Consider the following 16,175-nt stretch of genomic DNA (forward strand, 5'->3'; position numbering starts at 1 on the left):
GAATATATTATATAATTTTACATTAATACTTTGCAGAGAGCTATATTTGACTTGAATACAATGTAGCCAAGGTGCTGCATCTCATAAAAGTTATGATTTTTTCTAATTCTTTATAGTTTTGACCATCTTCTTTAACGTTAGAATATTGATCAATAAATACACTCAGTTCTTCAACTGTGATAAACTGTGTTGGCTCATTAATCTTATTATATATCCTTTGTAGCACCTGGAAGTTATTGTTGTAGGAAATAGTCTTTTCATTATTAACAAACAGTCTGCTCCCATTATATGCAGTGTGCTGCTTACCAAAGGGTATTATGAAGTCTCGTACAATCTCTAGGAAAGATTTCTTAATTCGAACAGGATTGTCGATTGCAAAAAATTTATGTTCTGGGAAATTTCGATTTATCAATTTGAACAATTGAATCAATCTTGTAGGAATATTATAAATTTGATTTGGAGTTGCATTTTTAACATTACCTGCAAAGTAATACTGTATAGCTTGTTCACACCAGTAATCTACTTCTCCTTCGAAAAAAATCTTTTCATCTTTTGTTTTTAGTGAATCAACATCGACGTACAATTGTTTCCATTTCCCTTCAGACTTTGAATATGTAACTGTATCATGTGCCAAATATTTTATAATGTCATTGAATAATAGGATGTAAATTGGGTCATTCTCGATGATGAGTTCCTGTATAGCTGGGTTTATGGCATCACCGTCTTTATTATCCGCAAAAATTGGCAAACCGTCTAGTACAACTATATTTTTTGGCAATGTTTTTTTAATTCTTAATAACGTTTCCAAAGTTTTAATATTTCCCTTATCATACTGATGTAATGGTAACAAATAAATTTTAATTTTTGTAAACATATCTGGGGATAATATTCGTCTATAGAACTCAATTAAATTTGTTATCAGATGCAAAGATTGCTCCAAATCCGTATAGACATTAATCAAATTTAGATCATAATAAGGGTAGTAATTTAATTTGTAATTGATTATAAAATATCTTGCAATGGCATTAATTAAGGTTGGATTAAAACTATTTAAATTCTCAAATAAATGCAGATTTTCATTACCGTATTGGTTTGTGAAAAAATTTGAATCGTACTTGACTTTCTTAGGATCGTAACTATAGAAATTTAGATTTGATTTTAAATTTTTTGCATTAAGTGATTCATAGTGGTCCCTTAACGGAATAATAGATTTTGAAGAATACGTTCTTAAAGAGTTTGCGCTTGAAATGAGTGTCCTCTTGTTTAAGCCTGATAGCATCTGAACCAGGACCATAGCTTTAACAACTTGTAGATACATGTAAACACAAGAATACTAGCTCATCCTGTTCAAATTAATAGTTTCACAAGTCTAAATACTATTTTATTAGTATAGAATTTCATTTCTATATGTGTTAGAACATGCATTTTGTATGGGGGAGTTTTGATGCTGCTCTATGTAATTTGAAAGAAACCCTTAAAACCAAGACGATTGAGCCCTCCTCAAAGTTTCAATCATCTAGGGCTTCCAAAAGGTATTGCAACCCTATTGGCACAGCTGGCCTGAATGGTACTGAAAAGGTTTATCCGAGGAGGCGCTGCGGTATTGTAGTGGGAAACCGAGTGTTATGGTAATGGCTGCACTATTTAGCCTGCGGTGGAAACCTATAACAGAGTAACTGAAAGGTAAACACCGGAGAAGGTTGTTGGTCGCTGGCCCCGCATTTCCGCTGGAAAATAGTTGGCTGACCATCGCCGCAGCAGCAAAAACTTATCCCCTCATTTGTCCAATTTGCCTATTGGTGCGCTAATTACTGTGGCAACCTGTTGGAATGCACGCGCGCACTGGCAAAAGGTGCAAAAACAGAACAAATAGCACAGACATTACTGTATCACTGTCATATCAGTATTACCACGGGTGTCCGTGCACAGGCTCCACTTCCTTGCCAACTGCCACCGAGACGCCGCACAATAATATACTTTGTGCACAATTTTCCGTCTGCAACAGATAAATACTCGCATCAATTTAACGGAACATGGTACGCCAAAACGCGGAGGCAGCCGTGCGTCTGGGATCTCGGCACAACGTGCCTCATGCAACAACTGCCTCCGATGCTCGGAGGCAGTTGTTGCACTTTTTCCTTTGTACGCGTATTACACTCGTCTCCGGTCTTTGCAACAGCTGGCCCCTCATGAGTTCTCCGGCCAAATAGAGTCTCCTCCCCCCGTCATACCCGTCGCCTCATTTCTCGGAATTTCTATTTCTTGAAGAAACGCCTGGAGAAGTACGTTTTTGCACGATAGTCCAGGACAATCGTAAACTCTATCATTGGCTTTTTTCCATTTCCCAAATGTATAGTAGTACAATATATATCGTCAACGGCTCAACCAATAAGTAATAACTACTGAAAAACTACTTGACTATATTTTTCATTCAAAGTATTTATACTTATATATATCAATCTACATCAGTGTATTCTTGTTGTTCCATATAACAATAGAGAAAGCTACACGGATCAAAACAATAAGAATAGACTCGACAATATCGATAGGCGAAAGAATTGTTCATATCCATTGCATGCTTGCAAAATGAATGGTTCGTATCATAACAAAACTACGATGACTACTTCAAATTCAACAAATTTCGTAAATGCTCCCTTCGAGTATTCGGAGAGAGCTAGAGATACCATTAAGAAGAAATTATTGTTTTCACAAAAGAATACCAATGCTAGCAACCGTAAGAAATCAAAAATATTATCAAGAACATGCTCAGACGACGTCGCAAGTGCGTACAGTGCTATCTCGAACCAGTCATCCATATTCTCTAATCCATTGACAGTCACTACAACATCAAGCCATTTTTCTTCCTCTTCTGTACCTACAGAGAAAATAGTAACTACAATTACATTAGAAGATGCTTTGCCAAAGACTTTTTATGATATGTATACGCCAGAGATACTAATGTCAAATCCATTGAACTTATTTCATAATGGAAGACCAAAATTCACCAAAAGAGAATTAATGGATTGGGATTTGAATGATATCAGATCATTGTTAATAATAGATAATTTGAAACCGGAATGGGGGGATAATCTTCCAAGCATAACATTACCAAACAATCAGCCAAATGCATCGAATATAAACTTCAGATTTCAATTACTACCGTTAAATTCAAGCGACGAGTTTATAATAGAAACACTAGTAACGTCAGATTTGTATAAAGAAGCAAACCTCGACTACGAATTCAGATTTACCTCGGCAAGATACACAGTGGCATTAGCAAGAAGACGGCATGAACAAATGCTATTACAGCAAGGTGTACCGCCAAACCAAATAAATAAGAAGGAATTGCATTTAAGTAAACCAGAATGGAGAAATATAATAGAGAATTTTCTGCTCAATATAGCAGTGGAAACGCAATGTAGAGCAGATTTTAAACAACAATGTTCACAATTTAAAAAATGGAAACAAGAACACCATCAACAACAAATGCAAAATTTCTCAAATTTAAAGAAACCTCATATGCCTCCACCAAGTGGATTACCATTATATACTATAGTAGAAGAAGACAACAGCGACGAGAATATGTCGTCAAGTAAGGGAAGATCCAGTTCTTCTCTCTTGAGAAAGACATTAATGAAAAATCTCCAGTCGAAAACACTAAAGACATCTTTTAATAAAAATAACACATCATCAAGCAATAATACCAATACCTGTAATAACAATAACAATAATATTCCAGACACTCATAACATTAATAATTTGAATTTAAATAATAAACTTGGCAAGATAACATTAGCAAAAGAAGAAAAAGCCGATATATGGGCTCATTGCCAATCAGAAGTCTATCAAAGACTTGGACTTGATTGGAAACCAGATAGAATGTCAATTGGCTAAATACCACAATATATTTTCCTTATATGGTTTAGATATGTATGTATAAATCCTGTAAGAAGTATAATAATATTTTAATACTTAATCTATATCAAATGCGATTATATTTTTTATTATTTTTTATGACCTATTTTTAAAACTAATAATTAAATTTCACCCAATTCCTTTGCTCTTTTAATGGCTGTCGTCATTTGCTGTTCAGCGGCCTTCTTCATATTTTGGCCTGCAAATTTGATGAAGATTGGCATCAATGCAGTATTAATACCAATCCATGCAACCAAAATACCATAATTTCTACCCATTTTATGCTTCGATAAATCTAAGAAGATAACTTTGTATAGATCAATAGCTTGATGAACAGGCGTCATGTAACCAAACCTGTAGAAATTATTACTTAGAACCATTGGGAAGAATGATGAAGAAATGTTTACAATAATGAAGGTAATAATCCACATTGCAAGATATGCTGCATCAATAGAGACAAGCAAACCAACCATATTTTCGTTTGCACCACCTAATGCCATCATGGTTAAAAATGTTGTCATCCAATAGACCACAAATCCACCTTTTCCAAATGCTTTTGTAAAGTCGACCTGATAAATGGCTGATATAGTACTGAAAAACAATGAAAGAATAAATAATGTAGCTGACATGATCACAAACCTATAGACCAAATATGGCAGCGGTCTCATCTTCTGTGCTACTAAACCATGAGTCTTACCCCATAATGCAAATTGTACAACCGTAATAATCAATACATAAATAGCACCCACTTGCAAAGGTGATAAAACCACTGCATCTGCGAAAGGTCTATAGTCGATGTAATTGAATGCAAAGTCACTTGCACCGATCACTTTTGCATTATAAGCTGCATTAGTTATGTTAGACGGTATCATGTTACTTTGCTCCAGAAGTGGGAGGACAGCTTGCTGAAGAAATTGTGTATTCAATAATCGTACTGCAATTGCTTCAAATTGTTGAACGAGTGGCAGAATAGCAGATTTTAGATTTGTTGGATCTCTACCCGATTCGTAATAGACGTTAATAAAGTCCGTTGAATTAAAAACGTCTGCAGCATTTGTGTTTGTGAAGGAATCGACTATTGTGGATGTGATATTTTGTTTGAAATCCAAAGCAACCCAATATTTTTCTTCATGCAATAAACTTAATACTTTGTCATCGATTTGTGAAACATTGTCAACCTTGAAACGATCCATGAAAGCCGATTGATTATAAACATGCCACGTACCAGAGATACTATCAGATTGTAAAATATTGTTTAATGTATCGGTGAAGTTTGTATTCAAAGTTGAAATAACTTGGTTGTCGCTTGGATAAGCTACATCATCTTGAATGACGGCTAAAAAATTAACTTTATGGTAGTATGCCTTTCTATTATAAGTAGCACCCCAATATATTAGCAGGATAGTGAAACATAATAAACCCAATATGGTTAGAATTTTAACGTAAGCAAAGGCTACAATTTTTCTGGTAGCAGCCATCTCTGGATCCAAAAAACCATATTTTGGCGGAGGACCACGGTTAGTTTTTCCATTCTCCAGATCGTTACTAGCTTCTCTGTTATAACTTTTTTCAGAAGTTATAGTGCGATTGATAGCATCAATATTCTGAATTGTATTCGAAAAAGTTCTATTAATGTCCATTGCACTTGCATATTCTTGAACGGCAGCCAAACAATCATTGGTTGGGAATTCTGCAGGTCTTTTCAGTGACTGTGTGGACGAAGTAGCGCTGGCTCTGTCATCATTATCTAATCTCGAGCTCCACTCTTCACTTGTCACCATTTTATTGTATTATTTTCGATTATAGTCTTTTATGTAATTACCCTAAAGCACAAAGTTTAGATTTGAAAATATATATATATAGTTTATCAAACAACAAGAGACAGACAAAAAAAACAAAAGGTTCCCTAACGACTAGTGTTTATATACTAATCGTCAAAGATGCTATTATCCATTCCCAAAGCTCCGATTTCTTTATCTATCCATTGCATTTACTTAGAGAATAAAGTGAACTGCAGGACAGATTCGATCTCAATACTAGTTTGAACAAATAAGATGAGTATACAGTTACCATTTTGTATCTTGAGTATTAATATTTAACGTTCAAATGGCATCTTAGAATGTTAATGAATTTTCAACGAATCTTATTTCCGTTCAAGCTGGGCCGGAAACATCTCTGCGCTTGCGGCTACACAAAACCCTCCAGACATAAGGTTTTTTTCCCTTTCAGTTCGCAATATTAGTTTTTCGAAAACATTGGCCAACTGGTAAGCTGCACTGAAAGAGAAACGAACATTGGCAGGCCGCATAAATAGTTTGATGCATTCAGATCTCTCAGATGCTGATGGGTTACCACGGTTCATTATTAGTAATATAAAAGTTTCCCTAACGTACGCGAAATGTCCTATCTAGAGCTGTTTGCGAGCATTAAGACGTTGTGTTGTGGGTTGTCATTGTGGATTACATACATTATACATGCGGGAAGGAACTACTTTTTTAATTTCCGTTTGCCAGCTGTTATTTCCGTTGTGCACCGGGCATCTTTCTTGATCATGTGACTTCGAATTGTATTTGCTCCGTTCGAACCCCGGTTTGCGCCATTCCGTGTTTCGGGAAAGTCGAGCATTACCCGCACCTGCATGCATTTTTAACTACCCTGCCACAACAGTCGTCAACCCGGCCTGAACCCCCCAACAACTCACGCTCTGACAGTCAACGTCACATGAGGAGCCAGAACACTCTGTCGAAGGTGTTCACTCAGTCACTCCCAATGCCGCCCCTTCCCGGCCTGCGCACCCCATATCAGAACAGCAACGCAAAAAGATTGTCCATTTCCTACTCATTCATCCCGCATTCTGAACAAATACTCTCACTGTAACCTTCCTGAATGCGCATTAACAGCACTACTGTTTTCACCCTTTTTGTCTACCTTAATGCTGTGATCAACTGTATGGTATATATATCTTGACTTATCCTGCAGACAGGAGGAGGAGGTGGAGAAAGGGGAGAAGGCAAAGGCAAACGTTAAGGTAACATGTAGTTTTTTCTTTTAAGTCTTCTTTTCATTTTATCAATATAACAGCTTGGTTTATATTTAAATTGTTCCTTTTGCAATTACACAATTTTCTTATCTCTAATTCAACCAATTCATCTTAAGATACACCACCACCACCCACCAAAACACATACAATATGGACGCTGCTAAAATTATCAATATCATCCTGGCTTTATTCCTACCTCCTGTCTCTGTCTTCTTAGTCAAAGGTTGGGGTAGAGAATGTATAATCGATATCGTCTTAACCATTTGTATCTGGTTCCCAGGAATGTTGTACGCTCTGTACATTGTTCTGCAAGATTAAGTTGCATAGTCCATTCGAAGTACGTACTTTAACGCTATCTATCTATATCTACATATAAAATCATATATTAGCAATATACGAATATGTTTGTTTTCTTTCGGTTCTGTTAAACTATCATAAGTATATATATATACAGGTCACTTAGATATTTATCTACATGGCGCTAGGCTGAGCATGCGTGCGTGTGCGTCAGATGTGAAATGGAAGCGGTGTTTCTTATAACTCAGGTGCTAGCATTTCCATCAATGGAGATTGAATGAATGCAACTCCAGCGACAAAGAAAACACTATTCACAAGAACTGTGAACATGGGTGATTCTTTGAATTCTTCGAATTTGGATTTTGGTTTCGTTGGGGCTGCTCCTGGCACGTTGAAAATACCTGACATTCTAATGTTTATCGATTCTTACTCTAACGTGGCTTGTTCTCATTAAGGACAACACATATCTGATACAAGCAATGTTGCACCTCATTTATAAGTTTGATCCTTTTACTTGTGTGCATTTATTCTTTTTCCGCACTGCCGATTGCAAAGTGCTGTTGTTGAAGTTCCTGTGTTTTTTTATGCGGTCGTGAAATGTGACAATAATATGTTTGTATTTATATATGTATGAAATTCGTTCGTTAAAGCTTTATTACATCTATATATATGTATATACATGAATGTATTTCTATTTTGATGCCTATGCTGTTTTAGTACAATTGCGAACACTATTGCATCCCAATCAAACTCAGTTCAAGAGTCCAAACTCTACGGATGTGTAGTTTCAACGGAATTGTGATTTTTCTTAATTCGGATCCATCATCTTTTAAAGGAGCCACAAGCCTAATGGTTTTAACACCATCATCGGATGATGTCTCTATATAGTTTCCGTAAACTTCGACATTTAAATTAACACTTTCACCACCCCACCAACATTTTCTTGCAGGCTTTCTCCAGAACAATAATAATTTGGTATTTAAATCAGGCTTCTCAACTAAATCATATAATTCAGGTTTATGAAGCGGGCTTTTCTCTTCTTTTGCATTACTTTGTTCCCATTGCTTAATCGACTCATTATACTTATCCCTAAAATCTTCTGTTGTTTCATTATACAAACGACAAACCGACAAAGAACTAATTATCGTCTTGCCATGTTCTTGCGTTCTATTCCCCCATTGAGAATCTATGCCAAATCCACTCGAACATAACATATCCATCAAATGTTGTTCTGCAGCGCCTAATTTTGCATCCTCCTCTTTATCTTCTTCATTTTCACTCTGTTTCAAAGTACTGTCATCAGCGGCATTGAAGCTATTCAGAATATTTTTGGTTTTATTCGATGATTTTAAACCGTCGAATATTAATGTCTTTGAAGAAAGATAATTGCCAGCAGCTATCTTAATCTCGCTCATCAAATGATGTAATAGATCTCCATCGGTAATCTGCTGTGATAAATGTGGATCGATTTCAAATTGGAATTTAACTTGCGGAACGCAGTAGTAATCTAAATCTTCTCTTAAAACAATAATCACAGGCTTTTCATGTAGCAGTTCATCCTCAGATGGCTGCATATATGCATTGTTAACGTTAGTGTTATTCATTGACTTGTCAGGTGAAATATTAAAACAACTGGCCACTGGATAATTAATTAAATCATCGTAAGCCTTTAAATAAACGTCCATCATATATTCGAAGCAGAGTGGTGCAAAATCGGAAATATAGACTTCATCGTTAGGAGTTAAATTAGATATAACCTGTCCCATTCTATCTAAAAATACACCTGATGGAAATAAACATAACAACAGCGACTCAGATAACGACATAAGTTGATCTCTTGTTAGGAAATAATGATGTTCTTGAATATTTAAGTGAATCAACGAATTCCCATTCTCCTCATCATTGTATTGATCATTAGAGGCATTTGCAAAAGCAGTTGCAGCTTCATTACCTTGTGAAACTTGTGTAACGATGTTCTGCATTTAACTATTATCGTTCCTTTTATATTTATATGTTTGTATTCAATTGTAAAACACGTCCACACACGACACAATTTTTTTAAGGTTATTCCAATGCTGTTGAAGTTTATCTACCTTTCTACACTTAATTTTTATATATATATATATAAGAATATATATATATAAATTTCGCACTTAATTTCCTGCCTGTCTTTTTTCGTAAAGACGCAACAGCAATCAGTTTGCTGAAGTTCTAATTCTAGAAATGGTTCAAAGGAGTCTTCTCTATATTGGGCAACCCTATGCAGAACCAAAATAAAAATCAAGCAGTAATACTTTCTGATATGTGACTTCTTGGAAATCAATCTAATGAATGGACTCAAATGAATAAATTAAGTGTCCAATTAATATGTAACTCAGAGAAAGTAAGGACGTGAGATAACTCAAATGAGTGATATAATTAGTGCATTTACTGGATTCAATTTTTGTAACTAATTACTTAAGACCAAATACCAAATAGGCTAGTGAGTGCCTCTATGTTGCGTTGTGTTATTTCTGAAAAAAAAATGATGAAAAACGATGAAAAAATATATTTTTCATCGCAAAAATACGGAAAATGTTGTGTTACCCGGAGGAAAGCTGTTCACCCGGATATAGGGGAGAGGTTGCGGTTCGTAAAGAAACGCTGTTTCGTGTAAGATGACTGGTCGGGACCGTGATCCTAAAGTGACAGTAAGTGATCAGTCAAAGCACATGTACATGTCATGGTATATATGTGCTAATAAGGTTTTACCAATGCTATAAAACTATTGCATTATTATTATATCTATACACTGTTACGGGTGATTAGGATACGCACTATTGCATGCAGCTAATAACGATTTGTAATTATTTGTAATTATTCTTGACTGTTGCTGCTGTGTTGAGTTGAGGTGAGATTCATTACACTTATTTCCTTTTCTTGATTATATCTCATCGTCACTGTTGATTAGAAAATCATCATCATCTGGGTTGACATTCATTTGAATCTTGCCTGGTATTGGTTCCGGGGTTATGGCTTGGTATTTCTTGTTCTCTGGGGTATCGATGTATGTGGTTTGTGCAACGACGTTCTTCTTAGGTTCTGGTGTCACACTCCCTTTATTCTCAAAAGAATCCTTTGTTCTGGTTCTAGTTGGCAACTGTGGCGGGATATCTTCATAGCCATCGTCTGTGCGTAATGAGATACCATGACGCTCTAATGAATCGTCGCCAACTCTGGCACCAAATGAATTGAATCTTTCTTTTGATTGTGGTCTTTGAGCATTACCGCCGGCCGTTCTTCTTACATCTTCATCGTAATAGCTATCTGGGTTACCATATTCATCGGACATATTCGATAAATTCTTCTTGACGCCGCCAAACCAATTGTTCAACTTTTGGGCTGTCTCTTGGATTTGCTTGTTGGCCATGTCTTTGATTTCTGGCAGGTCCTTCTCAAGAAACTGCGACCAACTATCGTCTCCCTCATCGTAATACTCACGACGTTCAGCAGCGGTTAATTGACTGTTTTGTCTTCTTTGACGTTCTCTTCTTCTTTGGTCACTCCTTTGTTGCTCATCACGTTCATACTTCCTTCCGGTTTTAGAGGAGTTGAATTTCTCACTCAATTGACGTGCTAATAATTCATCTTGTTCATACTGGCTCATTGCACTTCTATTATCCTTGCGTGTAGAACTCTTAGAAAGAGGAGTACTAGGAACTGTAATGCCACTATCCTTTGGATCAGATAAGTATAACATGGCGTTGAATGACTTGTCCATGTCGCCCTGGGAGGCAATCAATACTGTATTAATATAAACATCTTCAATACTTGGGAAGGCATCTTTCAACTGTCTAAATAATGGGTTAATATCTTGGACTTCTGATGCTAATTCCGGAGTTGGCTTCCTTGCTGGAAGAGGTGGGGCTGAGTCTTCTTCTGCATCATTCTTCGTTTCAGGGTTCACTTCTTCTTCTTCCATCTGCTCATTAACAAGCTTCACTTCCTCTTCTGGAGTTGCTTTTTCTTCTTCTAATGAAATATCTTCAACATCTTCTGCTATTGCATTAATATCCAATTCTTTTTCTGACATTCTGATTCACGTATGTTTTTTTGTTGCTTTGACTAGGATAAGAGTGTTGCTCCTGTCCTTTGACCAGCTTATAATTAGTAGAACACAAACAGGATATTCAATTATATTGACTATATACGTTTGCCAGATTACTATTATATTCTCATTTAAATTAATCCGTAACCGTTATCAAGATCAAACTGTATATTCTATCATGATTTTTGTCATTTTTTGTATCTTAATTCGACTCCTTTAAAAGTAGAGCGTGTGACAGCGTACATGGTGAATGACAGATAGTGAAATGTCAGAAATAGATGAAAGAGTAGCTTCAATTATATTATTTCATTACATATTAGTTATTTTTATAGTTTGCTATATATTTACCCTTTAGCTGTGCGATGATATTCTGTATTTCCTTACACTAAATTAGTTTGTAATTCGAGGTCTTCGATGCGAGAACGTGATGAACCAAAGCTGAATACTCTCAAACATTTCTTGATGAAAGACTCTTTGTCTTCTCTCTGTAATCCTTGACTATCTAATGGGAATGGCTTCCATTGTTTCAACGATAATGAACTGAAAACAACACTGACTGAACTCATCGCCATTGCAAATGCAGCCGACATCGGATGTAATGTGATGCCCCAAGGCAACAGAAGACCCATGGCAATAGGAATCATAAATGTGTTATAAAATAATGCCCAGAAAAGATTTAATTTTATTCTTTTGAATGTTTTCTTCGACAGGTCTAGCGCATAGACAACTTTTTTCATTGCAGGTAATTTATTCTGCTCGTCTGCTATAATAACAACGTCTGCTGCTTCGATGGCAATATCAGTTCCTGTCGAAATAGATATACCCACATCACTCAGGACTAAAGCGGGTGAGTCGTTTATACCATCTCCCACAAATGCAACATACTTACCGGTTTTGGTTTTTATTTGTTCAACGATATCCGATTTCCCCCCAGGTGTCACTTCGCTGAAAACGTTGTTGAAGTCAATGCCTACTAATGATGCGATATGCAATGCAGAGTTGCTTATATCACCTGTAATCATATAACATTCGTAGCCATGATTATTCAAATATTGTATTGTTTCATATGCATCACTTCTAACAGTGTCTGCGACTGTAAATTTACCAACTACTTTATCATCCAGTAGTAAATATGATATAGAAAAAATTTCATCAGGAGTCTCCATAAATAGTTCAGAATCCTGTGGCATCATCTTTCTATTACCAATGGCAACACTATGTTTCTCATTATCGATTTCAACAGTACAAGAAATGCCCTTTCCGACGATTATTTCTGAATCCAAAACTTTTGGACGGTAAATTTTATCAGAATTATCCTCCAATATCTTGTCACAATACCTTACAATTGCCTTCGATATTGGATGATCGCTCATTTCGGAGACAACTTTTGCAATGGCATTAATTTTATTATCAGATAGAATATTTGAAGCAGTTACAAACTTTTGAACTTCCATTGCACCAGTTGTTAGAGTACCTGTTTTATCAAACAAGAATACTTCGACTTTATCGTACATTTCAATCTTGTCACCACCTTTTATCAAAATACCATTTTCAGCTGCTGTTCCTGTACCTACCATGATTGCAGTCGGAGCAGCCAAACCTAATGCACAAGGGCACGCAACAACTACAACAGAGATTGCAATCTGTAAGCAAATGTAAAATTTGCCATGCGTATTTTCTCCTAAGACACTGGGTATATGCTGCGACTTTAAGCAAACAACGACCCAAAATGTAAACGTAATTATAGAGAGTAGTAAAATTACTGGAACAAAGATAGATGCAAGATAGTCGGAGTACCTTTGAATAGGTGCTTTAGATAATTGAGCATCCTTCATAGTCTTGATGACTTGCGAAAGTTGTGTGTCATTTCCAACCCGAGTTGCTTGGAAATAGAAATGTCCCGGGCCATTAACTGTTCCACCTATAACTTGGTCACCTATTGTCTTAGTAACCAATATAGCTTCACCTGTCATGAATGATTCATCAATCTCGGTGATACCTTTCGTAATTATACCATCTGCAGGAATTTTCATACCAGCTTTGACAACAATATTATCTCCTTCCTCGAGGAACTCAGATGGGAGTGTAGTAAACAACTCAGTACCATCAATTTCTTCCACTATTTCACAAGAAGATGGGTAAAGATTGATCAGTTTTGATAATGCAGTAGAAGTTTTTGACTTTGCCTTATTTTCAAGCAATTTACCAAATGATATGAATGTTACCAGCATAACAGATGTACCAAATTGGATATTAGGTAGAGTTTGCATTTCGTCATTATTTCCAAGGTTGTCCAATATGGAGTATACTGAGAAGGTATACGCTAATGTAGTTGAGATGCATATCAGAGTGTCCATCGTACCCGATCCATGTTTATATGCACTCCAAGCAGACCTATAGAAGAACAAACCCACTCCAAATTGAATATAACTAGTGAGAATCAATCCGATTATATCACGATAGAACAATCCGGGAATGAATGTCACCTGCTTATATGGGAACACCTTATTTTTTACCAGGGATGGAGAAAACATGGGCACAAACATGTAGATTGACAAAACGATAATCGATATACTTAGTGCTTTGATAAGGTTTAATCTCCAAAATTGGATTTCCTTAACCTTGGATAACATTCTTAATTGGTCGTCATTGTCCAAATCATTTCCCAGCAGTACTGAGTAACCAAATGTTTCGAGACTGGCTATAATTTTTCGTATTCCAATGACAGAAGTGTTGTATTGAATATTAGCTGTAGCGTTAATGACATCAACATCATATATCTTACCATTAGTATCCGTGTCGTTGTAAAAACTTTCCAATTCGGAGACATCTGAGTTTTCATTTAATCCAACCAATTTTAATGTAGTGGTCTTTATCTTACCAGAAGACAAATCACTCGCCATAGTTTCATTGACAGACATTATTCCCGCACCAAACCCACAATCCTCAATGCACTCTTGAACAGTAGCTGCATCAATCATCGATTTATCAAAAACAACATGACATTCCTCAGTAACCAGCGACACCTCTACAGACACGACGCCGGCTAACTGCCCTGCTTGCTTCACAATTGCCGACGAACAGGCACTGCACGTCATACCTTGTACAGACAGCACAGCTTTAACTGTAGTCTCGTTCCCAACCACACCTGTAACGCTAGTTTCCTTAATAAACTCACAGCTAAACCCACAATCCTCCACACACTCTAGGACCACATCTTTAGTCAGCTGCCCTTCATCGAACTTCACTCGACATTCATCGGTCATAAGAGACACCTCACAGGTATCAACACCTTCCAGTTTACCAACCTGTTTAATAATGGCATTGCTACATGCACTACAGGTCATGCCACCAACATGGAACACAGCTTCCTTCATGCTTATCTACTTAACCTTTGCCGTTCAGTTATTAAAATGTCCTAATAACCAAATTTGCACCCTTTTTAGTTCTTTTATGCGCTAATAGCGACAGTTGCGTTACTTAGAGCCAGCGTAAAAGACAACAAAACAAGTCAACTATCAATGAAATACACACCTCTTTTATATATCAATATATTTTAAAAATCTATTGTTGCATTCAACCTGTGTTTGCATAGTTTATAAAACCATTAATGTCGAAAGGGTTGTTATCAAATAACTATTCGATGAGGTCCTTTAACGGAGCTTTTCGGTTGAATTTGTTCTTGAAGGCTTTTATAAGACATTACACCTCATTGTCTTTGCGGTATAATACGATGAAGTGTACCTTCCCTTACAGGCAATCACTAGGTATAGCCATCCAATTAGACAGCATCATTGTCATCACCATTGTTGTGGTTCCAGGTTATATTATACCGACCTTTGTTGGCGTTTTTAATTTATTAAGTTGAGACAATTGAATTAGAATTTGGTTATTCTTATTTTTATGGTAATGCATTCAGTTTATACATACAGTTACATAAATCTTTAGTTCTAAGTATATGCATACATACATACATACATTATATTCTTGTTGGCTTGGTTGTGCAACATAAATTATTCCTTTTCATTAGTTTTTGAATCCTCCGTTCTTCGACAAGTCGACGTCGATTTCTTGTAAATGTTTCTCCAATTTCAGTCTTTGGAGTTCCTGCCAACGAGCTAATTGTGCTTGTTTGTGCAATTCAAATCCAAATATCTTTGGAACGTATTTTTTGGTTGGATGTTTTGGGACTGTTTCTGGGAAAGTGTGTAGGAACATACCTGCGAAACTTGTACCGAAGTAAGCACCGTCAACAGTGTTGTGTCTTGACGATTTTGGAAGGTACAGGTCCTCACAAGATGGGCAATATAGCTTGACACTGTCCATACCAGGAACGTCGTATAGACCCATTGGTAAAAGTGGTTGGAAGTTACAGTATACTCTTGGACATCTCCCGAAGTCGGCGTCTTTGTATTTCTCTAGCATCGATTGGAGGCCTTTTATAGTAATGATATAACGGGCATGTACTAAACCATACACCTTACGTGCATCTGCCTCTAATTGTTCTAATTTAGTTGGTGATAATTTCTCTAAGATACTTTCATCTAATTCGTCAATGATATACTGTATAACTTGTGTGAATTTAGTGACAGTTTTCTGTAAGTTCATCAAATTGAATCTATCGGTAATGTAATCTGGATCGATATCACAAAAATATTCATTTCCTTTTCTACTTAGAAACAAATCGATCCACATTTCAACGTACTCTGAGGAATCTGTCTCTCGTTCTAGTTCTTCACCCACATCCGGCTTGCTAGTATCTTGCATCTTGACATCAACAGTCTCGTCTGCCATTATAGTAGTTCTATCTGGTAGCTTATATCTAGTAGCAAGTAT

General features: G+C 36.4%; 9 protein-coding genes across 9 annotated transcripts; 2 read left to right on the top strand and 7 right to left on the bottom strand.

Annotated features, from left to right (window-relative positions):
- Positions 1-40: 40 nt before the first annotated feature.
- Positions 41-1,318, bottom strand: TPHA0C00200 (type II protein arginine methyltransferase; the record flags this gene model as incomplete). Its single annotated transcript, XM_003684563.1, has 1 exon — positions 41-1,318. The coding sequence occupies one exon, from the start codon at positions 1,316-1,318 to the stop codon at positions 41-43; it is 1,278 nt and encodes a 425-aa protein (XP_003684611.1).
- A 1,268-nt stretch (positions 1,319-2,586) lies between these two features.
- Positions 2,587-3,894, top strand: TPHA0C00210 (uncharacterized protein; the record flags this gene model as incomplete). Its single annotated transcript, XM_003684564.1, has 1 exon — positions 2,587-3,894. One exon carries the CDS (start codon positions 2,587-2,589, stop codon positions 3,892-3,894), a length of 1,308 nt encoding a protein of 435 aa, XP_003684612.1.
- A 143-nt stretch (positions 3,895-4,037) lies between these two features.
- On the bottom strand, positions 4,038-5,696 carry TPHA0C00220 (SNG1 family protein; the record flags this gene model as incomplete). The annotated part of the gene is made up of 1 exon (XM_003684565.1): positions 4,038-5,696. The coding sequence occupies one exon, from the start codon at positions 5,694-5,696 to the stop codon at positions 4,038-4,040; it is 1,659 nt and encodes a 552-aa protein (XP_003684613.1).
- A 1,409-nt stretch (positions 5,697-7,105) lies between these two features.
- Positions 7,106-7,273, top strand: PMP3 (Pmp3p; the record flags this gene model as incomplete). Its single annotated transcript, XM_003684566.1, has 1 exon — positions 7,106-7,273. The coding sequence occupies one exon, from the start codon at positions 7,106-7,108 to the stop codon at positions 7,271-7,273; it is 168 nt and encodes a 55-aa protein (XP_003684614.1).
- A 216-nt stretch (positions 7,274-7,489) lies between these two features.
- On the bottom strand, positions 7,490-7,660 carry TOM6 (Tom6p; the record flags this gene model as incomplete). Its single annotated transcript, XM_003684567.1, has 1 exon — positions 7,490-7,660. One exon carries the CDS (start codon positions 7,658-7,660, stop codon positions 7,490-7,492), a length of 171 nt encoding a protein of 56 aa, XP_003684615.1.
- A 323-nt stretch (positions 7,661-7,983) lies between these two features.
- Positions 7,984-9,234, bottom strand: TPHA0C00250 (uncharacterized protein; the record flags this gene model as incomplete). The annotated part of the gene is made up of 1 exon (XM_003684568.1): positions 7,984-9,234. One exon carries the CDS (start codon positions 9,232-9,234, stop codon positions 7,984-7,986), a length of 1,251 nt encoding a protein of 416 aa, XP_003684616.1.
- A 941-nt stretch (positions 9,235-10,175) lies between these two features.
- On the bottom strand, positions 10,176-11,324 carry CUE5 (ubiquitin-binding protein CUE5; the record flags this gene model as incomplete). The annotated part of the gene is made up of 1 exon (XM_003684569.1): positions 10,176-11,324. The coding sequence occupies one exon, from the start codon at positions 11,322-11,324 to the stop codon at positions 10,176-10,178; it is 1,149 nt and encodes a 382-aa protein (XP_003684617.1).
- Positions 11,325-11,719: 395 nt separating this feature from the next.
- On the bottom strand, positions 11,720-14,716 carry CCC2 (Cu(2+)-transporting P-type ATPase CCC2; the record flags this gene model as incomplete). Its single annotated transcript, XM_003684570.1, has 1 exon — positions 11,720-14,716. The coding sequence occupies one exon, from the start codon at positions 14,714-14,716 to the stop codon at positions 11,720-11,722; it is 2,997 nt and encodes a 998-aa protein (XP_003684618.1).
- Positions 14,717-15,365: 649 nt separating this feature from the next.
- Positions 15,366-16,133, bottom strand: CKB2 (casein kinase 2 regulatory subunit CKB2; the record flags this gene model as incomplete). The annotated part of the gene is made up of 1 exon (XM_003684571.1): positions 15,366-16,133. The coding sequence occupies one exon, from the start codon at positions 16,131-16,133 to the stop codon at positions 15,366-15,368; it is 768 nt and encodes a 255-aa protein (XP_003684619.1).
- Positions 16,134-16,175: the final 42 nt, after the last annotated feature.

Source organism: Tetrapisispora phaffii, chromosome 3, assembly GCF_000236905.1.
Source record: "Tetrapisispora phaffii CBS 4417 chromosome 3, complete genome".
Lineage (NCBI taxonomy): Eukaryota > Fungi > Ascomycota > Saccharomycetes > Saccharomycetales > Saccharomycetaceae > Tetrapisispora > Tetrapisispora phaffii.